At 43.3% G+C, this 23,999-nt stretch overlaps 1 protein-coding gene across 1 annotated transcript in view; it reads right to left on the reverse strand.

Moving 5' to 3' along the window:
* Positions 1-1,041: 1,041 nt before the first annotated feature.
* Positions 1,042-23,999, reverse strand: part of TPH2 (tryptophan hydroxylase 2) — a gene marked incomplete at its 5' end in the record, with an annotated part of 101,242 nt that continues 78,284 nt past the window's right edge. The window contains 3 exons of the mRNA XM_081084919.1: positions 1,042-2,414; positions 2,548-2,681; positions 12,931-13,026. Coding sequence (XP_080941045.1) covers positions 2,240-2,414; positions 2,548-2,681; positions 12,931-13,026 — 405 coding nt within the window. The 3' untranslated portion in view covers positions 1,042-2,239. The remainder of the gene's footprint in view (positions 2,415-2,547; positions 2,682-12,930; positions 13,027-23,999) is intronic.

Here is a 23,999-nt window from a genome sequence, read left to right on the forward strand (position 1 = left end):
CTGCTTTTGAGACAACATAGATTTTTGCACATGTAAGAAAACTAAAGATGCCACTCTAACCCAATCAGAAGACTGCTCAAATGTTACTTTTGTTGAGGGAATTTGTTTATAATTAAATATAATTCTTCCTTCAGCACATTTAAATAAGCAGTTCCCCTTTTTATGGGGCTAGAAGGGAAAAGTTTGATGGCTACTTATGGAATTTTTTTAATGGTGCCTAAAGGAATGCCAAATTATGGAAACACTATAAAAGGCAGACATTAAGAGTTTCTTAACCAATTTCCTCCTCTGAGAAAATTCAGCAACTTGTTCTGGAAATTTCTGGATTAATATTTATAAGTAAATAAATACTCAGGATTATCTAGACTTAGCAAAGCAAGGTCTAAGAAACTAGGCATTATGGATCTATAAAACTACTGAAAATACTACTTGATCTTTCTAGATCCTTTTAATTTGGTTCAACTTACTCATAATTTCTCCACCCCCAATAATTTTTTAAATTACTGTGTCTTTCACTTAGAATAGCATTTAAATTGCATGATCTTCACAGTCTATGCACCAAATCCTTTCTCTAAAATTCAGTTATTCCTAGAATCCTGCAGAAATGAAAGATTCTCAATAGCTAAGATAACCACTATTCAAACATCTGATTTTTTTTTGTCTTAATTTTCCCTCTCTCTAATGCATGTTTTAACTTTTCCTGTGTTCTTCCTGAACATATTTAGTCCAAAATAGTCTGTTTCATCATGGACCCATATAAGATTTTGAAATTATATATATATAATTTCCTATTAAGAGAACATCCTAGGAAATTGCTTCAGTCAATATTTTAGAATTGCTAACTTAAAAGTCATTTCATCATCTTTTCCTTCTCTACTTTTTCTCATCTTCCCTTTCCTCCCCAACACCCACTCCTTCCCCCCTTCCCCCTCCCCCCCGCCACCCCGCACCCCCCTGTAGGATTCTGTACCCAAAGCAGAATGAGGAGAACAGTATTGTGCTTGTTGAAGAAATCAGAAGAAGATGAAATTCATTCACTTATTCCGCAGGGGGTTTTTTTATTTTTTCACTTAATCACCTGATTACACCTCTTATGGCAAGCATGACCAGAGATTTGTGGTGTTATCACTATTTTTTTTGTCTGAATATGCCCAAACTTTGGGCACATAGACAGACTCCCAGAGATCTGGCTTGGTGTGGGTCTGTGAGAAGAAACATCTGTACTGTTGGCAATAAATCTCAAACCAATCCCAATTTTGTGATGAACATTCGTTTTGATAAGCATTAGTTTCCCTTCTCTGACTACACATAAATACATGCATATACCAAGGTAAGCTTCTTAGCAATTCAAAAGCAATATGCAATGGGCTATAAACGCTGGTGCACAACTAACTGTGCTACTTCAACCAAATCACTTAACCTCTCTGAGATTCAATTTCCACATCTTTGAAAGCAAAGCTCTCTGATTTTATTGCCCCTAAAAGAAATGGGTTAAACACCTGAGCGTGATAATTCACTTTATTCCAGCATAAAATTAATAGTCCCAAGATTTATTACCCATTGTTTAGTCTTTCCTAGTGTCCTTTCTGGAAGTGTTTCCTTCCGAAATGCTTTGGGAAGCATGCCACAACCCCGTTTCTACAAGGTCAGTGCAACCTGTCTATCCCACTTCTAAAAAGCTTTCCTTCCTTCCATTGTATAAATACTCAACCTACAAGTCACTCCAACTGGTGTGTTACCTCAACAATTTTTGAAACAGAATATTGAATCCTTGTTAATGTGACGGGAAGTTTAATACAATTCTGCGTTTATCTCAAGTAATGCTGTGGAAGTACTGACTCTATGGAAAGTAGAAACAGGTTCGCTGCTATTTTCATTTTATCTAATGAACATAGAGGAAAGGCTCAGATCTGAGAAAGAAAAGGTCAAAACCTAGAATCATAAAGGGCTATTTGCTACAAAGTTTATATAGATGCAGTTTGGTTAAAGACACCAAGCAGGGATGTCGACTTGATTAAAGATATTTAAACATATTACAATCTTTCATACAATGAGTGGTTACCTGTCACTGGGTTCCTAATGGTGTTCCACACATTAGCACAGTAAGTTACAAGCAGGTAGAGATGTACATAATTGCATGCCTACTAGCCAAGCCATGGCACAGAAAGTTATTGGTGTTATATGACATTGACGGCTGAGACCCAAAAGATCATGCTGGCAACAACACTGGTCCTGGGCATCAAATCCCCAGGTACTGGTTCATTTTGTTCAAGGCATCACACACGGTGTTCAAATCGCTGCGGAGATCCTGCACCACGTTCTCAATACTCCTGGTGTCTTTCAGAATCTCAACACTCTGTGTGTAGGGATTGAAGTATACTGAGAAGGGTCGGGTAATTGACTTTGCAAAATCCCTGCAAAATAAACAGACACAGAAGCGTATGCGATCGGCCCTCATTGGTACACAAGATAGCCAGAGGGAAGAAACAGAGCCAGAAAAAAAATATATCTTTTTATTTTCTCTGTATGGAGAAAAAACAAGCTTACCTCATCTTTTCTTTGGCTTCTTCAAAACTCTCAGAAACAAAGTAGGCCTCCTGGAAGGTGGTGATAAGGCACTCCTGTAGGCACGTCGTCTTCGGGTCAAAGGCTTTCACACAGGCCTTGTCAGAAAGAGCGTGCTGCAAAACACACCGCAGGCCCCGTGAAACGCCACGGTCAGGTTTCCGAAGGGCCATGACGTCACATTTCCACAACCCAGCTCCATCATTTTACAGCTCCGCTCAGTGACCAGTCCGAAGTGGGGTCAACGGAGTGTTAGGGGGGTTTGTAGCTGTCAGTGTTGTTGATTTTAAGGGGAGAAATGAGATGATGGTATGATTTTATTTATTATCCACCAAATACACGCGGCAAAAGAGTTCAGAGCTGTATCCTAACAGAAATGGAATTTTAAATCTATGCTATGCATAGAAGCAGGGGTAGCATAAATACGGTCCTAAATTTACTGCTCTAAGCAATGTACTGGAATTTCACTTAAATGGCAGAAGTAATAATTACCTGCGTGGAGAGGTAACAGGGGCTCTGAATAAACTATTTGTGGACTCATTGAGAGACACTTTGAGGCCAGGTAGCAACAGAGTCTAGAGTGGGCCTGCCAATTTGAGAAAATTTACAAAGCATTCATTTACCTTCCACCCAGTACAGCAGAGCAATACACAGCAGATAAATATTTCCGGGTGGGAACAAAAGAGCTAATATTAATAGTTTATAGGTATGCCCAGAGAAGGCATTAGGAAAACAGGAGAGCCAGGGCAATTACTCTCTGAGCCTTCATTAGCTCCATTCGGCTCACTACACGGCTGGCCGAGGAACAGCAGGGAACAATGAAGGACTGGATTCTGCAGATAAGTTCAGTGATGCTAAAAGTTCATGGTCATTTCCTGCCACGGGCCACCTGCCTATTTATAGACCCTGCATCAATGATTCTCACACAGAGTGGGCACAGAATCAGTAAGGAGCTCATGAAAATGCAGATACCCAGGCCTTGATTTTATTTGGTAGGTCTGGATGAACCCCAGAAGTCTGCATTTTAAAGGCATCCAAGGTGACTCAGGCATAAGTGGGTGCGAAGTATATTTTGATAAATACTCCACTAGACTCTGTCTCTTAATTTCCAGCGTAAATTGGTTGGGAGAGAAAGAAAAGGGGAAGCAGTAACTGCCTTGAACTGGGAGCTGGGCAACTTGGGCTCCACTCCAGGTGTTGCTGCTGTCTGACCGGGTAACCTTGGCAAATCACTTCCCTTCCCTGGGCCTCAGTTTCCTCAGCTGTACAGAGAGGCTTGGGTTGTGTGATTTCTATTCCAGCCTCTGGATTCCACCCAAAGCACTCTTCCACCTTCTCCAGCTCTAACTGCTATGTTTTCCGAGAGAATTGCTGAAAAACCTTTCCTGTTCAGTATTCTTGGTGCATTCCCCCAACAATTTCAAAACACATGGAATGATTTGCAGCCTGGAGAAGGCTGTGGTTCCCTAAGTTTGAAAATATAATTGTGAACCAGAGGACTGACACGCAAGAGAAAGGGCACATGGCCCTCCCCTGTGATCTGCTTTCTGGCGAGTTCTGTTGTCCAGAGCAATGCATACGTGAATCAGGGGCTGCGGAGGGCATCTCGAAGTGGACTCATTTTTTTTGGCCCACAAACAGCTTCATCATAAGCAGAAGGTCACTAAACCTGCAAATGCATGTGTGCCAGATTCAGGGCAGTGCAGCGAATATCAGGGGATTTGGGTTCCCCGTGACTAATAATTCTGTCCACATTTTTAAAACAACCTCAGCTTCAGGAAACAAAATGTTCTGTTATGAGAGCGGTTGCTCCTCTGCAAAGAACAGGCCTCCTGTTGGGTCGCCACCGGTTTCAGAATTAGAAGTTGCTTTCTTTGCAGCCATATCTGGGAGCATTTTAATTCAGTGTGTTGCTCTCGTCGCCCATCCACCCATCAGTACATACGAAAGGAAGGACTGGGACTGACACAGTGTCGTTGGTCTTTCTCTCAGCCCCACATTCAGGAGCACAGGCAGAGTCAAGGCAGAGCAGCCTATAAGAACATTTAAGCCACGGCTCCCCTGGGGTATTCCTGCTGAGCCAACAGAAGGACGTTTCATTGGGTCTAGGACAAGCACAAAAAGGGGGTGAAACTCATCTGCTAGGGTCTGCAATGCTTTCATAGGAAATTAACAACCATAACAGTCACTACGTGTAGAGAATGCCTCCAGAAAGCGTGTAGGCAATACTAGGGACTGGAATCAGCGTAGTTTTAGAGAAATGTATCATGGGATGACTTCACTGGACACTCAGATGAGCTTGTTTAGCCATTTTAACTGGCAAAGAGGATGAGAGGACACCGAGAAAAATTCCAGAGGCACAGGGTGCTCTGCCCCAGAATTTAAGAAAAGTCAGTGGACTCACAGCATATAAATTGAGGAAAGACCACTAGACAATATGTATCATGATTGCCTCGTGTCATATTCAGGGAAACACTGGAAGCTGGTTGGTCTATGATCTCAAAAATGCAGCCCATCCGCAGGAGCCTGTGGTGTCCAATGTGCTGGTTACCTGCTGAGGGCCTGTCTATCCACGGGGAAGGGGACCAGTGCTGCTCCTGGGCTGTTAGGAACATGGGGCTGATAATGTTACCCAGGACCAGCCTGGAGAATGACAAGAGCCTAGAGTTGGGGGAGCAGCCAGTGAAAGGGGACGGCAAATGAAGAGGTGACACACCTTTAAGTGGTCTCCTTTACCTGCCGGGGAGCTCCCTGTGTGATGACTGCCAGGAATATCCATGCAGCCCATAAGGTCCCCTGTTCTGAATACTAGAGTGTAACGTAGCCATGTCTCGTTGATTCCAAAGCCCACTGCCCACTGCCCACTGGAGTGAGGTCCTACTGATTTGCTCCTCAGCCACTATCCATATCCCTCTCTCAGCTGCTGGGCCTTGGAGAACAGCTTTCACTCCCTCTCCTTGGTGCCCAGTGGGTTCTCTGTAAACACCAAGCCAGACTGCTCCATGTCCCCAGGGAACTCCGTGGTGAGTCCTTCCTGAAGTGTTCTTCAGGTGTGCGGAAGTCTTGAAGAATTAATCCAGCTTCCTGTAGAGAGGGGCCTGGTAATGCTGACAGGATCTGGTTGACAGTCCTTTATTCTCAAGCCATTTTAAAAGCCCAGGAAAGCTTGAGCATCACCTCCCCTCTTCTAAAAGGACTGTTTTGGATTTACCCATAATGCTAAAGACGAGGACATAGGACTGGGAGCCAGGAGACCGGGATTCTAAACAGAACTGTCCCAGAAGCACAGTATCACGCGGGTGGAAACCCCCCAGGTTGGGGCACAGTTTCCTCTTTGAGCGCCTCCATGAATTCTAAAGCTCTTCTCACCATGCAGTTTGATCAGGGCCTGCACTCATACCACCGACCCCTCCCTCCCCTCTGCCAGCATGAACCGCCCACAGCAGCCTTTCCCCCTGAGCCTTGGCATGGCCATCCCACCTTTCCCAGCAGAGATGGACTTTACTATTTAATTGGCTTTTGTGTACTTGTTTGCCATTCTGGCCTTTTCAATGAAAACATCTCTTTTCAACATCAAAAACTTCCTAGAATCCAGTTGTTACCTAAAGTTCCTACCTGACTTTGGACAACTTATCCCACCTCTGTAAGCCTATTTCAGTCTACACCTGGAAATGGGAATACTGTATTAATAGTAACCACAACCCAGGGCTGTGGTAAGAATTGAACAAGGCAATGCATGCAAAGTACCTGGCACAGAGGAAGTGCTCGATATCTTTGTTTATCATCGCTCAGCTAGTCTCGAGATGATGTTTGGTGTGCGTGTGCATTCAGCCACAGCTGCCACCACCGGCCCCTCTCCCCCAGGGCTCTGGAACCCACAGGTAAAGACCCATGGCCCCAGCTATGAGGCTTCCAGGCCCTGCACTGCAGCAGTGCCTGCCCTGAGTTCCTCAATGTAAAATCTCCCTCCCTCCCAGCCACCTGCCTTTGTAATGACACAGAGTTATTACCTCTACTATTCTAGATGGAAACCCTGTGATCCTCACCCTCTCTATGAGGACTGGGGAAAGCTGGGGAAAACACAGTGTGAAGTCGGGATTACAGGTAGGCGTTGGCCTTAGACTGTGAATAAAATGAATTTGTAAATGCCTTTACACTCACACTACAATCATCTTTTCTCACATCAGAATAACAAATATATACATTTGTATATGCACATATGTAGGTATACTATATTTTTTAACCTCCCCCTAATGCTCCTCCTGCTAACCAAGCACAATTTGACACTGACACCCCTATTGCCAAATTTTGGGGTAATGGCATCACACTTTTTTTTTGGTGTCCGTGATGTTGAAAGTTTCGTCAGTTTGAATAAGCTGCAGGGGTGAGGGAATCAACTCTCTCTTCAAGCAATCCTCTCATTAAGGCCAAAGATCAGTTTCCAGCTTCCAATGCTCTGGCATTTGTTCTGTCATTATTGTTAAGAGTGCCGGCTTCAGGAAGGGAAAGGAAGGAGGAAGAAGATAGGAGATGTGAGCCAGCTGAGCAGGGTACAGGTATGGGAGCTCAGAAGCAGTGAGTCCTAACTCTAGCTCTATCTCTCCCTACTATTATACCAGATGACCTCAGAGAACCCTCTTCTCTACAGCCTGGCAGTAATCCTGACCACCTCAGGAGTCGTTGTACATGGCAGTAAATATAAATGACTGTAATAAATATGAACCTGTTCTGTGAATGCTGATTAACAGCTATAAAAAGCAGTACAGCCCGGCCGGCATGGCTCAGTGATTGAGCATCGACCTATGAACCAGGAGGTCACCATTCAATTCCTGGTCAGGGCATATACAGGGTTGCAGGCTCAATCCCCAGTGTGGGGTGTGCAGGAGGCAGCTGATCAGTGATTCTCATCATTGATGTTTCTCTCTCTCTCTCTCTCTCTCTCTCTCTCTCTCTCTCTCTCTCTCCCCCCCCCACTTCCTCTCTGAAATCAATAAAAAAATATGTATTTTTTAAAAGCAGTACAATAAATTTACTGTGCAATGATATCCTAAAACCAAAGCCAAAATAATAATTATTGAAAAATTTAAACTATCAGCTTTATCAAAACCTGCAAATCAGAACAGATGTATTTATACTCTGGGATAAAGAGGGGGGAAAGGGGCATGAAAGGAAAGACACATGCTAGACTGTGGGTGAACGGCAGTCAATTATCCTATTTTCAACCTGTTTTTAAATCAGTTTTCCAGGTGATTTAGCTGACATTAACTGCTCTCCAAAGTGATGATGGTAAGAAAAGGCCCTACTTAAACACACTTTTTTTTGCATCACCTTTTATCCCCTCTATGCCTCTTCCACCTCCACCCAACCTCCTCCCCATCCCCCACAATCACCACACTGTTGTTCATGTCCATAAGTTCTCTCTCATTTTTTTACTTTTTTTTTAATTAAATCTTTATTGTTCAGATTATTACATTTGTTCCTCTTTTTTCCCCCCATAACTCCCCTCCTCCCGGTTCCCGCCCCACCTTCCGCCCTCACTCCCCACCCACTGTCCTCATCCATAGGTGCACGATTTTTGTCCAGTCTCTTCCCGCATCTCCCACACCCCTTTCCCCGCCAAGAATAGTCAGTCCTTTCCCTTTCTATGTCCCTGATTCTATTATGATCACCAGATTATTTATTCACTTGATTCTTAGATTCACTTGTTGATAGATGCATGTTTGTTGTTCATAATTTGTATCTTTACCTTTTTCTTCTTCTTCCTCTTCTTAAAGGATACCTTTCAGCATTTCATATAATACTGGTTTGGTGGTGATGAACTCCTTTAGCTTTTCCTTACCTGTGAAGCTCTTTATCTGACCTTCAGTTCTGAATGATAGCTTTGCTGGATAAAGTCATCTTGGTTGTAGGTTCTTGGTATTCATCACTTTGAATATTTCTTGCCATTCCCTTCTGGCCTGCAAAGTTTCTGTTGAGAAATCAGCTGACAGTTGTATGAGTATTCCCTTGTAGGTAACTGATTTTCTTTCTCTTGCTGCTTTTAAGATTCTCTCTTTGTCTTTTGCTCTTGGCATTTTAATTATGATGTGTCTTGGTGTGGTCCTCTTTGGATTCCTTTTGTTTGGGGTTCTCTGCGCTTCCTGGACCTGTAAGTCTATTTCTTTCACCAGGTGGGGGAAGTTTTCTGTCATTATTTCTTCAAATAGGTTTTCAATATCTTGCTCTCTCTCATCTTCTGGAACCCCTATAATTCTGATGTTGGTACGCTTGAAGCTGTCCCAGAGGCTCCTTACACTATCTTCGTATTTTCGGATTCATTTTTCATTTTTGCTTTTCTGGTTGGGTGTTTTTTGCTTCTGAGCATTTCAAATCTTTGCCTTGATTCTTGCGCTCCTCTGGTCCGCTGTTGGGAGTCTGTATAGTATTCGTTATTTCAGTCCGTGTATGTTTAATTTCTAGTTGGTTCTTTATCATAACATCGAGGGTCTCATTAGATTTCTTGAGGATCTCACTACATTTATCGGCGGCTTCTAGACAGTTCTTAAGAGACCTTAAAAGTGTTGTTCTGAACTCAATATCCTCCATTGACAGTTTTGTCCTATTTCTTTGTCTCCGCATTTTTTTACCTTTTCTTGGTGCACCCCCTAGTGGTCTTTGTGCGCAGTCTTGTTGTAATTAAGCCTTGATTGTTGTCGGCAATACCGGGGATGATTTGACCTCCAGGCTAACTGGCTATGAGAGTCCACTGTGTCTGCAGTGGGAGAGCTTCTGTGCTGGATCTCTAGGGCGGTGCTAATCTAGCGTTTGCCTGAGGCTATCCGGCAAATGGCTCTGTGCAGGGCTTGGGCGGGGCAGGTCCCCGGGGATCTACAGGGTGGGTCGGAGCGAGCAGTTATGGCTGCTCTCAGTTCCGTCCCTAGGGGCTCTGCCTCACAGAATCCCAGCAACCGCTGCAAACCTCGGAGAGAAAGCTGCGTTCGAGTTCCGACCGAAGCCAGACAGTCCCACTTCTCCCGTTTGAGTCTGGGTCCCTAGAGACTCACCTGGATCTGGAGCTCAGAGTCTGAAACTCCCTCCCGATTGAAAACAACAACCGCACCCTCCGCCTCCAGCCCGCTCCGCGTGCACTCCGCACCTGAGAATTTCACTTCAGCACTGCGCCTCCTCTGAGCCTGGGCACGATATTCTCTTTCCTCCTAGTTGTAGAATTTCCACTGAGCCAGCCTTCCTGTGGTTCTGGATGATGTCCGTTCCATCTTTTAGTTATTTTTTGAAGTGGTTGTTCGAGGCAGCAATCTCCGGCGTTAACCTATGCCACCATCTTGGTTTCTCCCTCTCGTTTTTTTACATTTTTGCTTAATCCCTCTACCCCACTAACACCTCACCCCACCAGAGCTGCCCACTTGCTCTCTGTCTATGAGTCTGTTTCTATTTTGCCTGGTAGTTCATTAAATTCCACATGAGAGTGAAGTCATACGGTACTTATCTTTCTCTGATAAACAAACTTTTAGACTTTCTGAAAGCTCATGGCAAAACAGATAACTAGAACAAAAGAAGATGAACCATTGCTGAAATTTAAAAAAAAAAAAAAAACAGCCTTTATGGCTATCAGATTAATGTTAACTTTTACAAGCTTTTTCATATTTTTGTTTCTGTCTTTAAAGATAAAAATAAGCATTATCAAAATTGTAAAAGAAAAAAAAGGCAATGTTGTTATCAAAAAAATAAGACAGAATAATGAAAGTTATCCTCCAAACCATAGATATACCACTTGGAAATACTTGCTCAATTCTGAAGTGCAACACCTATGCCCAGGAAAATCTAGCCTCTTAAAGCACAAAGTTTAAAACGTGTCTATTCAAGCAGAGAAGGTGAGTTGTATATGTTTATGTAAAAGTTATAAAGATTACACCAAAACTTCCAACAACTTAGGACCTACATTGGGCTGCAGTTGGATCACAAAAATATTTTACCACATAAGGTAACTAGATCCAAAACTGTAAGCGTGTTTACATTGGAATTATTATAATGCTATTAATAAAGTTACCCCTACTTAGATCAAGGGCTAGGATGGATCATCTAAGTAAAAGTTAGACTGAAGTGTTGAGAAGTGTGTGGGAGGGTTGTGCACGGTGCAGAGTGGGCAGGGATGGGGTGAGGGAGGGCTGCTACGAGAGCATCTGCATCACGTTATGTATTCTCTGTGCACTATCAGAGGATTTTTCTTGTAGAAAGAATGCCTGAATTGTAAAAATGGTCCAAAGTAGCAATCATAGGGATGTTGGAGTGTTGAAATTTGAGAATGGAAGAATGCTAATGACCAGAGGTGATGGACCAGAACAGGAAGATTCATGGCTGACAATGCCCTTCGTCAGTGTACATGTTTCTGGCTGATTTCCATTTCCAGACGGTTCCATCCACACCAATAGTAACAAAAACAACAGATTCACTCCAATGCTGCCTACGCATGCCTCATTAACCAGATCAGAGGACCCTGTCGAAAGTTGAGGCAATAAGAGAGATTTGTTTCTTTTGTTTCTGGCGTGATTTATAAACCCTCTGAGGAGAATGTAAATAGATGTAGCTCAAGAGCTACGTGGTTTTCTGGCTCATCTTTTTTCGGGGAAATCAAAAAAGCACGCTGTAGAAGGCCTAAGTGTTTCAGGTATATGACATCATACTATTGCTGTGGGCTCCGGCCGCTGCGCTGAGATCAACCCCAAATGGACTATTTTTGTTGAGAATTTAGTAAAAAAATATTTCACCACATTACATCAGGCTTTTGTTATGCTAAATATTACCCTCAATTCCAGCCATGCCAAGCCTCAGGCCGCTCCCTAAATGGGGCAGGCTTGGCGAGAGCACACACTCTACTGTCCGATGGCTGATCTGTGGTATCTCATCCTCCTCGTATTCACCCTTTCCGTTCCTCAGGAATCAGCTTGGGCGGCTGGGCCCTTCTCAGGAAGCCTTCCCAGGCATGGCCCCCTCTGTGCAGGCCCATTGGCCACACTGTCTGTATTATCTGATTGGGTATCTCTTGCACTAGAATGTAAACTCCTTAATAACAGGGGTCCCAGGCAGTGTAGCCTCATGGTTAAGGGTTCAGAGTCTGGAGCCCAGACTGCCTGGACGTGGTTGCGTCCAGCTCCAACATGTATTAGCTGTGTGACCTTGGGCAAGTTCCTTAACATCTTTATACCTCAGTTCTCTCATCTGTAATGCTTACCTCATTATGTTGTTATGAGAATTAAATGGGTTTGTATGGCTAAAGTATCTAAAACACTAAGGTCTATTTAAGTGTCCATTGAGGTAGTTGTCATTTTCTTCTTATTCTTATTCTTCCTCATTATTTGTGTTTGTACCTTCCAGTGACTGGCACCGTACAGGGTACACAGTGGGTGCTCAACCAAACGTTTGAAGGATGAAGGAATGGGGTCATAAACTGAGAGGGCTTGATAAAATTATAGTTAAATTGCATCTTTCAAGAACAGAGACAACCAAACACTTCCAATTATCATATATTTCCTAATTATATAAGGATAATCAATACTCAAAATCAAAACCCTAAGATAGTCCATAATCCTGATTTTAGTCTGAATAATCAAAGAAAGATTATTTTCAGTACCATTTCCAGATTATATTGCACATCTCATTCTAAATTCATCAAAACTTACTCATCCCCAATGGTATAGATAGTAATTCTGAAGGAACCAGAATATTTAAATTATCAGATGCCCCAGGCCCCAACATTTCTGAATAAATGATAATTTACTGTATTTTAAGGCCAAAAAAAAGTAGCATTCCTTAGGCAGCATTATACATTTTAGATACTACTCAGTAAAATAACCATATGTTTATTTAGTCTTTTTCTAAATTATATATGTTCCACATATGTTTTAATACACATTAACTTTGAAGAAGTTAAAATAACGTCAAATTCCCCTTTGGGAATAAATGCCAAGGAGTCTGGTGGAGCCATGGGGGTGACAGAAGTGAGAGTAGCCAAGGCACCCTAACAAGCAAATTTCCATCAGTGGAAGCACTGCTAGCTCATTGCCCACTTTGCAGCACTAAATTTAGGGCAGTCATTTGTTAGCCAACGTTTTAGCATACATTTGTCATTCCTGTTGATTGTGCACATAGCTGCTCATCCATTTGAGTCACACCACAAACCCAGAAAGGCATGACCCATTTTCAGAAGTGCAAAAAGTTAGGTTAGCACCCACGTTGAGGTGCCAACTCCTCTGTGTTAAATATTTATGGAGTATCTGCAAGTAGAAATGCACAGACAAACAAATCAATATTTTCCATGACCTTGAACCAGTTTGCTTGGGAAGGATACTTTCGTTCACAGCTTCATACCTTTAATTCTCCAATGGAAGAAAGCAGTCCTGCTCCATATGCCCGCAGTTGCCCTTCTTGCTTGCAAAGGCCAAACTCAATTGTAAAGAAATAGCACTAAAAAAAAAAAAAAAAAAATCAACACACATCCAGTAAACTGGTCAACAAGTTCTTTCTTAGAATAAAATGGTGCACAGTGCATAATTTCTTCAACCATGTCAATTTACAATCAAAAATATTTATTGAAATCTACTTTCTTGTTTAATAATCCTTTCCTAGGTTAGAGGTATACAGAAAAGGTATTAACCACTAGAAGTCTTATGCTTGCTAGATTCAGAAACCCTGTGAGTCAAATCAGATCCCATGCAATAATTTTAAAAGTAAAAAAAAAGATTTACAAAATAAATGAATATGTTATCATGATAATGTTGTAAGAATATGCTATTATGTTTACTAGGTTGTGTTTTAGTGATACTAATAAGTTCATGCATATGTGAAAACATAATATAGAATCTAGTGATCCCAAACTGATGTTTGCAGTTTATTAATTCAACAAACATTTGTTGAGTACCTTCAGGATGCCAATGATTGGTAAAGAAACAAGAGAGAGACCAATAAAGCAAGTACATGCCAACCAAATTACCAAAACCACAATTTTAGTATGTTTTTTAGTGATAACTTAAGTGTATATACACATATATATATTTAAATATATATAGTAAGAACCATTTCATTGACCTGCAGTATATCAGCACCAACTACTACAGCTTTCCCAAGATATTAAAATCTACAATTGTTTCTGTTGAGTTGAGGAAATTAACCTAGACAGACAGGAACCTCTGTACAACCAAAAACTCACAATGCTCTTGAGAGAAGCTGAAACCACACTATTTTTGCTTTGAGAAAAAAGTGAGAAGCTGACAATGAGCAATAAAACTTGCATCAAATTAACACCATCCTCCATTAGTGATGACAGGGTGCTGAAGGTGCTGAGAAAGAGAATTTCAACACTCCTGAAAGGGGCAGAAAATAATATTTCTAGCCCATGCCAGTTGCTCTATTTTTATTTGGAGGTTAAAGTGCCCCTTGGTTCAGGAAGGTTTTCTGTTTCTTCAGTGTGAGGATGATCTGAAGTTGCATGGGCTAATGCCCGGCAGCTCTGGGCTGGACCCAAATGACCGGTCAATCCAGGTCATGGAGCTGAACCTCTAGAAGCACATTTTCTTTTCCTGGTTCACTTCCCAAGAAAGCTAAGATGATAGCCCTTCCTACCCCCATCACCCTCCTGTGTTCTGACTTTTCTTTCTTTCCCATCACACCACTGTTCTGACATGGTCTTCACTTTATTTATGTTTGGTCTGTACCATTTGTCATCTGTCTCCCCACCCTAGATTATAAACTCCATGAGAACAGGGATCTGTCTGTTCACCGAGAACAGGGTTTCCCCAGCTCAGCACTACTGACAGGTTAGGCTGAATAATTCTCTATTGGATGGATGGGTGGGTGGGTGTCCTGCATATGATGGAATGTTTACGGGCCTCTACTCACTAGATGCCAGTAGCACCCCCACCCCAGTTATAACCACCACAAATGTCACTAGACATTGAAATATGTTCCCACAGGAGCAACATCACTCTTGGTTGAGAACCATTAATATGGAATAGTGTCTAAAACACAGTAAGAGCTCCATAAATATTTGGTGAATTATCTCTAAGTTAATTAGGCTTGTTGTGTGGCGGTATAACCTGAAGGAAAGAAACATAATGAGGCCTGCATTCAAGTGTGAGCCCTGCTTTTAATTAGTTATGTGACCACAACCTCTCTAGCATATAGTTTTTCTGCCCAGGGCATCCATTCATTCATTCATTTATTCTATAAACACTCCTTGAGTACCTACATGCCAGACTCTGCTTTAGCTGTTAAGGATATGCAATGAACAAAGCAACAAAGTCCCCCTCCCCATAAAGCAGGGGTCCTAAACTAAGGCCCACGGACCACATGTGGTCTGCTGAAAACATTTATCCGGCCTGCAGGGTGTTTTTGCCGCCGCTGCCTGTCCTGCTTAGCAGCCGACTCGTCCCGGGCCCACAGTGCGCATGTGTGGAATGTCTCAGGGACAGTGAACTGGCCCCCTGTTTAAAAAGTTTGAGGACCTCTGCCATAAAGCATATATGCTATGCTGAGATGAGACAGGCAACAATAACAACCACAAAAATCAATACGCAGGGTAATTTCAGGTAGAATATGCTATATAAATAAAACCATGTAATGTGTCAGATATTAAGCAAAAGACATGGCTATTTTAGGTGGAGAGGTCAGGGGAGGCCTCCCTGAGGGAGAAATATTTAAACTGAAACCTGCTTGGAAAACAGCCTTTTGTGCAAAGATCTAGGGCAGGAATGGAGCACATTCAAGCCGTGTAAGGCCCACAAAATCCCTTGGTCTGGCCCTGCCAAGGCCTCAGGGGTTAGTTAATTAAGTGTTTAACCAAATATAGCAGACTAATTTTTAAGCTGATAATTTTGTATGGCCCTCCAACAATGTTATAAATATCCAGATGGCCCTTGGCAGAAAAAGGTTTCCCACACCTGGTCTAGGGAAAAGAGTATTCCCAGCAGAGGAAGTGCAAAGGCCCTGTGGCAGGAATAGACTTGTATTGCGAAGGACAATGGGAAGTCATTGAAAGGTTTTAGGCCTGGAGAGAGATGCTCTAATTTAGTTTTCAAATGATCATGCTGGTGCTGGGTAAAGAATAGATTGCAGAGGGGCAAGAGTGAAAGCAAAGAGACCAGTTAGATTCTCAACCTTCCTAATGCCGTGACCCTTTAATACAGTTTCTCATGTTGTGGTGACCCCCAACCATAAAATTATTTTTGCTTCTGCTTCATAACTGTAATTTTGCTACTGTTATGAATCGTAATGTAAATATCTGATATGCAGGATGTATTTTCATTGTTCGCGACCCACAGGTTGAGAACCGCTGATAGAAGGAAGCAGGAGCCAAGAGACGAGGGAGTTGAGTGACTTGAATAGACTTACGTGGGCGAGGGGCAGCAGGGGGTTGGGAGAAGGCAATATCACATAGGCCTCTCATGAGAAGAACCAAAATAAGAGATGTGAATATGTTTTGAAAAGTTAAAATACACAGGATAATTTCAGGTAGAATATGCTATATAAGTAAAATCATGTAATGTGTCAGATTGCACAATACTGGGTACAATGAAGAGAAACGATCATATATACTCATATAACAAGAAGACTGAAAGTTCAGCCTCCTATTTTATCAAAAGGAAACTCAACTTTAATGAGATTAAGTGATTTACCCAGGACAGTCTACATGGTGACATTTAAGAGATCTAGAGCTCAGTATTTTAAAGTTTCTAGGTAAAAGATTAATAAATGCATGATTTTCCCTGACAACCAAAAAATGGAGAAATAAAAGTCAAACAGGAAAATTAGAATCTCATAGCATCTTCTTAGTGTGTCTTTAAGATGACTTCTCTAATGTATATTGCACATGATGTGAAATCCTTGGAACCTTAACACTGCATACAGAAGTATTTGTAAAATAAAATAAAAAATGTGCTATCATGTTCTAAAGCCTCCAGAATACACATATTGAGCCAGTTACAGGAGCCTTTAGGTCAACCTATTAAGAGCATCTTCCACCCTGGCCGGTTTGGGTCAGTGGATAGAGCATCAGCCTGCGGATTGAAGGGTCCCAGGTTCGATTCCAGCCAAGGACACATGCCGGGTTGTAGGCTCGATCCCCAGTAGGGGATGTGCAGGAGGCAGCTGATCAATGATTCTCTCTCATCATGAATGTTTCTAGCTCTCTCCCCCTCTCCCTTCCTCTCTGAAATCAATAAAGAAATATACTTTTTATAAAAAGAGCATCTTCCATTTTCCTTATGCTACATCATCGCATGCATAATGCATGTTCATGGTTATGGCCTACACCAAAACAGGCTGAGGGAGTCCCTGAGAAAACATGGTGCACTGTGCACACAGTCTTCAGAAGGATTTGGCATCCCATCTAATTTTAAGAGAAATTAAAAGGTCTGCATCAACTCAACTAAAGATTCAAAGCTACACCTATCCGTGTGTCTTTAGTCCTTGTGCTTCTAGAATCAGGGTAACCTCAGAGGAGAGAGTGTGTTCTCTTCCCATCACTAGGAACACTCTCGGGCCCCAGATCTCTTCTGGGGGTCCTTCCAGAAACCCTGACCTAACACAGCTCCGTCTGCTCTTTTCTTTTACCCGCCTTTCCCTTTGGTTTCCTATTGTCCTCAACCATGAAAGGAACCTACATGCTGCTTCCACAGCCCGCTCTCCCCGTGGAATTAAGACCTTTTGCTCTGAGACAGTTTTCCATTTGTAGCTCCACATGTGGCTACCAGGTAAAGAGAAATGGTAAAATGTACCTGAACCTTTGCTGTTGGCAACATTTCAATGACGGATTGGCTCAGAATAATTTTCTTTGTCTGTTTCCAGTAGCAATAAAGCCCTCAAAATGCAGGCTGCCCTGGTTGGTCATGGTCCTAATGGGGAAGAGGGGCGACTGCACATTTCTTTCGTCTGATGTTAAATCAGTGGTGGGCAAACTCATTAGTCAACAGAGCCAAATATCAACAGTACAACGATTGACATTTCTTTCTCTTTTTTAAATATATTTTACTGATTTTTTTTACAGAGAGGCAAGGAGAAGGATAGAGAGCTAGAAACATCGATGAGAGAGAAACATCAATCAGCTGCCTCCTGCACACCCCCTACTGGAGATGTGCCCGCAACCAAGGTACATGCCCTTGACCGGAATCGAACCTGGGACCCTTCAGTCCGCAGGCTGACGCTCCATCCACTGAGCCAAACCGGTTAGGGCTGAAATTTCTTTTGAGAGCCAAATTTTTTAAACTTAAACTCTATAGGTAGGTACATTGTTATTAACTTAATTAGGGTATGCCTGCACTGTGTCTCCCGTTGCCCGACCGACCGACACCCCCCACTTCTTCTAATGCCACTTCTTCAAAATAGACTCGCCCAGGCCGAAAACTGACTTCTGTGCATGGGCCACAAAGTTTCAATCGCACTGTACGTGCGCGCCCGCACGTGGTATTTTGTGGGAGAGCCACACTCAAGGGGCCAAAGAGCCGCATGTGGCTCGCGAGCTAGGGTTTGCCCACCACTGTGCTAAATGCAAGGCCCGTGTAGCATTGAACTGGGTGACCCCTTGACGGCCTTTCAGAATTCAAGGAGAACTAATTGCTTCTGAAATGGTTAAGAAACTATCATTTGTTTTCCTCAGAGAATTCTCCAGATGTGGATCTATAATATATCCCCTAGAGATTTACCAAATAATTTGCCTACCTATTATTTAAAAAACAAATGAACAACAATAACAAAAAACCCTCGAGCCTTATAAAACCAGTAAAAGAGAATTACAGATTCTTGGCCACTAATGTCCTTTAAACAGAAACAAATAATAATACTAAGGGTAGCACCTCCCAAATTGAAGGTTACCTTTCATCAAAGCTGAAGTTCATGAATTCCGAGATTTACATACCACTAATTATATGTAATTATTTATAAATATTTCATTTGAATATAATTACATATAATCATTAACCGAAAACCAAAACAGGAATGACAGACTGGACCTCTTTCACAGAAAGAAAGCAGAGTCGTTCGCATACACAGAGTCATTAAGCAGAAGAAAGTCTGAGTGGCAGTCGGAAACCCAAACCCTGCTGTGGAGCAGGCTGCTGGCCCTGCTTCCACAGAGCAGGTGCTGAGGGAATGCGATAGGTCGCCCAATGCTGCCACCGTCAGGTCACTGCCGGGAGCACAGCACCTCTGCAGCAGTTCCGGCCAGCCAAATGAGCGGTCCTGATGAGGGCTTGAGCGAACACAGTCCGTAGAGACTGAACACACCAACACAACACCACTGGCCCCACATGGTGACGTACAGAAGCCCACAATGCAACGTCCTTCTTATGTTCGGTGTGAGGTACCTGACGCTTTGGCTAAGACACATATTCCAGGTAAAGAGATGAACAGGTTTTTGGTGTGGTTTTTTTTTCTTCAAAGAACTCTTGATGGAAAAGAAATTTACTGTTCCAATTTCCCTCTTAAAGGGTCCTTTTGCCTCCCACTTCTCCCCACTCCCTGAGGCCAGGCAATAACTATATAACCTATAGAGTCATGCAACCCGCCCCCCTCCCCCGGCCTTCACCACACTAACTATGTAAACTGCAAATACTCCCAAGAGTCACGCATGAAGCCAGATCACATTAGGTACAATAACGACCCCCACGCGTTATTTGCAGCAGAACAAGGGTTCCTGGCCGGGAAAGCTCTCTGGGATGGGCTTAGAGAGGGAGCAGTAAGGGAGAGTTTGCTTCATGATTTTTCCCTGTGCTAGTCCAGTGTGAAATCAGAGCGTAAGAAATGCTGAAAGACACTAGTCATCTGCAGGCCTAGGGCTGCAGCTGCTCTGTCACCACAGACCACTCCCCCCATTCTCGGAGCCTCCCCTGGTCACAAGGAAGCCCCTCCTCGTGTGTTCGCAGATATGGGGGCCCCGTCACTGCACGGATTCCAGGTCCCACCGTCTGAATGCCTTGAGCCACTGCAGCTACGCCTAGATATCTAGACTCGTATTTTACCATGAGCCTCTAAATAAAAATCACCATAGCTCTTGCCAACTCACAACATATTCAAAATATATTTTAAATTTACATTTATTAAATTCTGTGCTCAGCTCTAGTTAAGATTACAAAAGTACCAAAAGATATGGTTCTATGCTCGGGAAAACCTGCCATGATGGGTGGGAAGACCAGAGTCTTATAATATAACACTAATAATTAAACGCTGCTCTTTTTACTCCACCACAAACTTCTCTGTCTTGAAATCACAGTGTGCTTATCAGTCTCAGAACACAAAGATGATGAAGCTTGTGTTGGACTTTGACAGATAAATGGAATGTTGGGAGGGCTTTGGAAAGAGGGAAAGTGACTGGAAATAATAAGGTGAAGGGGTTGGGGGAGGAGGTGATGTAAGAGAGCCCTAAGTGTGCGTCATGGGGAGGTAGAGGTAAGTCAAATGATGGGTTATCCCATCAAGCTCCACTTGAACTGGCCCAGACTGCCTCTCTGGACAGTGATTCTCCTCAAAGCAAGACAGACAGAAACAAGTAGAGAAAAAGAAGAGGGCTGGGATTTGAGCAACTTGTCTTGTCAGCTAGAAAACAATGACCTGAATTGTGCAAACAGCATCTATTGTCTTAGGTTAAGAACAGCCATCAAGTGAATTAAAATGTAAAAACCTAAGCTCTGAGGAAACATTATGGCAAACCTTGTGGAAAATTGATCATCAAATATAAGAGGATCGTCCATAGGAGAAAAAAAAAGCGTCAGCAGAAAACAACTTTTATTGAAGAATACATCGACATAGGCAATTTCCAGCAGTACTGTGTTAGTCGGGGTTTCTCTGTGGTTCTTAATACTCTTTCCTATATCTTTCAGGTTGCTTTCAAGAACAAATGGATTTTGTTTAAATGCCCTCCGGCCATTTCAGTTTTATTGCCCCTTCTTCAGCTTATCTGAGAGCATTTTCAATTTCAAAGGAGACCACCTGACTTATTATCATTTAACATTTACTAGTTTTTATGGTATTTTTTTTATCTAAAAGGAAAAAAAAGGAATATCCCTCATTCTCTTCCTCCCACTCATGGACTAACAGGAGTAACAAACACTTACCATCAGTGACACCCAGCAGTTGGTCTACCTCTAAAACCCTGACAAGACCCACTGCAAGACACTTCATCCCCAGGGCTCAACGCAGGTCACAATGCCAATCACAAAACTTCACTGTCCCCAAGTCCCTAGAGTAAAGGTCCAAGCTTCTTCATATGGCAGAAAAGACCCTCCATTGTTGTAGGCAGTTAGATAGACATGAGCAGAGCAAGGAAGATGGGCCAGGTACAGAAGGTCGCCAGCATGGAAAGTCCCAGGGGCCTAGCAATGGACAATCAATTGTAGGGTGAGAAGACTTGCCCCCCAGGGTGACTTTTCCGCCCCTAGCATATCACTCCATGAGGTTTGGACCCCTTGACCTTTCCTCCCTAGAAATAACATCTATGCCTCAATTGTATTTCAGCTCCAGGCCCAGATAAGCAACAAAACCAGCCACTGCTGAGGTCAGAACTGATGCATGCATTGAATAATGACCCTCTGCCCTGGTGCAGGACAATCAATCAGTGGAGACCACAACCCTGAAAAGATACACCTGGAAAACTGCTGAATATTCTGTTAGGAACTTTCCTAGGACCTCCCCTAAAATCTCTGTCCTTAAAATCCTTAGGACAGAGGACCCAGTGTGCTCTCCCTCCCCCCGCCCCACCCCCACCCACACGTTACCTTCAGCTTCCTCCTCCCAAGCTCCAAGGGCCCTTCCTTTACCTCTATAACTTGTGTCCTAAGCCCATTTCTTCTAGGAATTACTTTTTCTACCTGCATAATTTACCCAATAAATGTTCTCTTACAGTTTGGGCCTTGCTCTGAATTCTTTCCCAGCCAGAACCCAAGTACCAATGTTGCTGAACCCAGGTTTGGTCTGACCCCACTGGTCAGACACCTGGTGCCCTTCCCACTGCCTATAATACCAGGACCTAGCCCCTCCCTCCTCCAGACCTATCTCTCAGCCTCTTCCTCCCTACTGCCCACCACTCACAGACTATTTGCAACTGTGCAGCTGACGGCGCTCTCTTCAGCTTCCCACCTAGGCCTTTGCACACAGCTTCCTTCTGCCTGGAGTGCTCTTGTCACTGACCGTCACCTTTGCCCAATCCCTGCCTGTGCACCAGGGTAGGTGGTCCTCCTCTCACCTTTGGTGTAGCCTGTGGATCCAAACTGAAATCGCCTGTCTTCTTGCCTCTCTCCCCACCAGACTCTGAACTCCCTGAGGTCAGGGACAGTGTTAGACTTGGTTTTTTTTGTTATTGTTTAATGTCTGGTTGATAGCACCCTGCCTGACATGTGGCAGATACTCTGCAAATATTGAAGGAAGGGGGGAAATGGTTAAACAAGAAGAGTTTCCCAGGGGCCCAAGACAACAGGGTCAGTGCTGATATTCCAGGCCCGTAGTTATTACCATCAGCAAATTTTCTAATATTACAGGCTCTGAAAAGATGAAAACCTTTCTACTGTACCCATCAAATCAGTTTTCACTTAGGGCTTCAGAAATACATCTGTGCCTTGACCTCTCTCTCATTGGCCACCTCAATAACAGCCAATACCCTCCATGCAGGAAGAAGGCAGGAGCCGGCCTCCTCTAGGGCTGTCAGGAACCAGGAGGTTGATTGGCAGGTATCTCCTGTGGAAGCTCAGCCGTCTGTGGTTAAGTGGCTTCTAGCCTCCTTCATTACTACAAGCTGCGACTCTGAAAACCCACTGATTCTGACATCTGGATCCTCATCAGAACACGGGGCGGGGGGGGGGGGGGGGGGGCGCGGCGGAGGGAAGGGGCGGGGATTTTCAGTTTGCTGTTTCTGAACATGGGAGCCAGCTGGAGACTAACCAGGGAAAATGCTCACGGCTCGGTCAAGGTATAGCGAAGTCTGACTGTGATAGATCCAGGCCCTGAAGTGCCTCACGGCCCAGGCTGCTCAGAATTAGCAGCCACAAGGAATTTCTGTCAGCATCACTGCCCAGACCTTCATTGAGCAGATGATGACACAAAAGATCAGACAAACGCTATTTCACCTGGAGATGAATTTGTGCGATGACCATCCTTCCAATTCTGTCTTCCACATAATTCTGTGGCTCTTTAAAAAGGGTATTATGAATACAAATAGGCTTCTTGCTAATACCTTCTGGACCTGCAGGTACTTTGAGTTTCACAAATCAAAAGCTGGTTTTCTATTCATCAGTATTATTCCTTGGACCCTAGATGTAGTACACGAACCTCAATGCGACATCTCCATCACAAAACAATTCACATAGTGTGTCTCTTCTTTTAAAACAATCCCATCTTCTTTCAAACGACCCTTTGCTGAAGTTATATAATTAAGCACCTTGAAATGGCTAAACTTCCCTCTGAGGACACACGCGCGCACACGCCCATAATTTCATACCAGGTGCATGGATTAGCATTCCATTTTTATATATGTGCTTAATCTACTTTGCACAGAAGACCTACTTAAGCAAATGCTATAGATTCAGAAGTGCCCAAGAACTGACTTTTATGACCTAAGCAATTCTGAGCTCCTTGAAGGAGAAGAAAACTGATGAGTGCATTCCTGGCCATTCATTTTTTGGCATGCCCTAAAATGTTCTGCATCAAATCACACATTCTCCCCAGATGTGGTGATTTTAAAGGTCAGCGCTTGAATGCTAGTATGAAAAATGAGGTTTTTACTGACTCCCTAGTAAACTGTGGGTAGTCACCACTGCCTTGAGAGGGTCGTTTTATTTTTATCTCTGCCTTACGATAAGCAACGCCCTCCTCGACACTTGGGCTACAGAGCTTGAACGTTCTCAGCTATTTCTTTCCAGGCAAGATCAGGAATCCTAGAGGATGATCATATGTCTGAAAACTGACAAGAAAGGTGTGTTCGGCGGGAGAGCCATTCTCACTGCTCCATTGCCCTGAGCCGTCTTCTATTTGAAGTTTTTATTAGTGAAGTCATGTTTCTTTTCTAGTCACTAACCATCATCACCACCATCATCATCTCTCACACTCGGAGTCGACACTGCTGTATGTATGTATAAATGGAGCTGAAAGATTTACCTGTAAACTGGGGTCCCTGTCACAATGGGGGTCCATGGGTGATTCAACCACCAAACAGCATTTCGGCTCTGTTGAGCTTCCATCTCTAACAATAATCACTGCCAGTTACTGAAACCTACACGCTTGCACAGTGCAAAGCACTTGACCTCATGCTCACGCCTCGAGAGGCAGGTGCTATGAAGGTGATATAATATGGTGGTTTCAGCGCATTGACTGTGGAGTGAAAGAACGAGGGTTCAAGGGCAGGCTCTGCCATTGACTTCACCTTAGGAAAGTTATTTAGCCTTTCTCAGTCTTAGGTTCCT

The sequence above is a fragment of the Myotis nattereri genome (assembly GCF_964212035.1).
Source record: "Myotis nattereri genome assembly, chromosome: 2".
Lineage (NCBI taxonomy): Eukaryota > Metazoa > Chordata > Mammalia > Chiroptera > Vespertilionidae > Myotis > Myotis nattereri.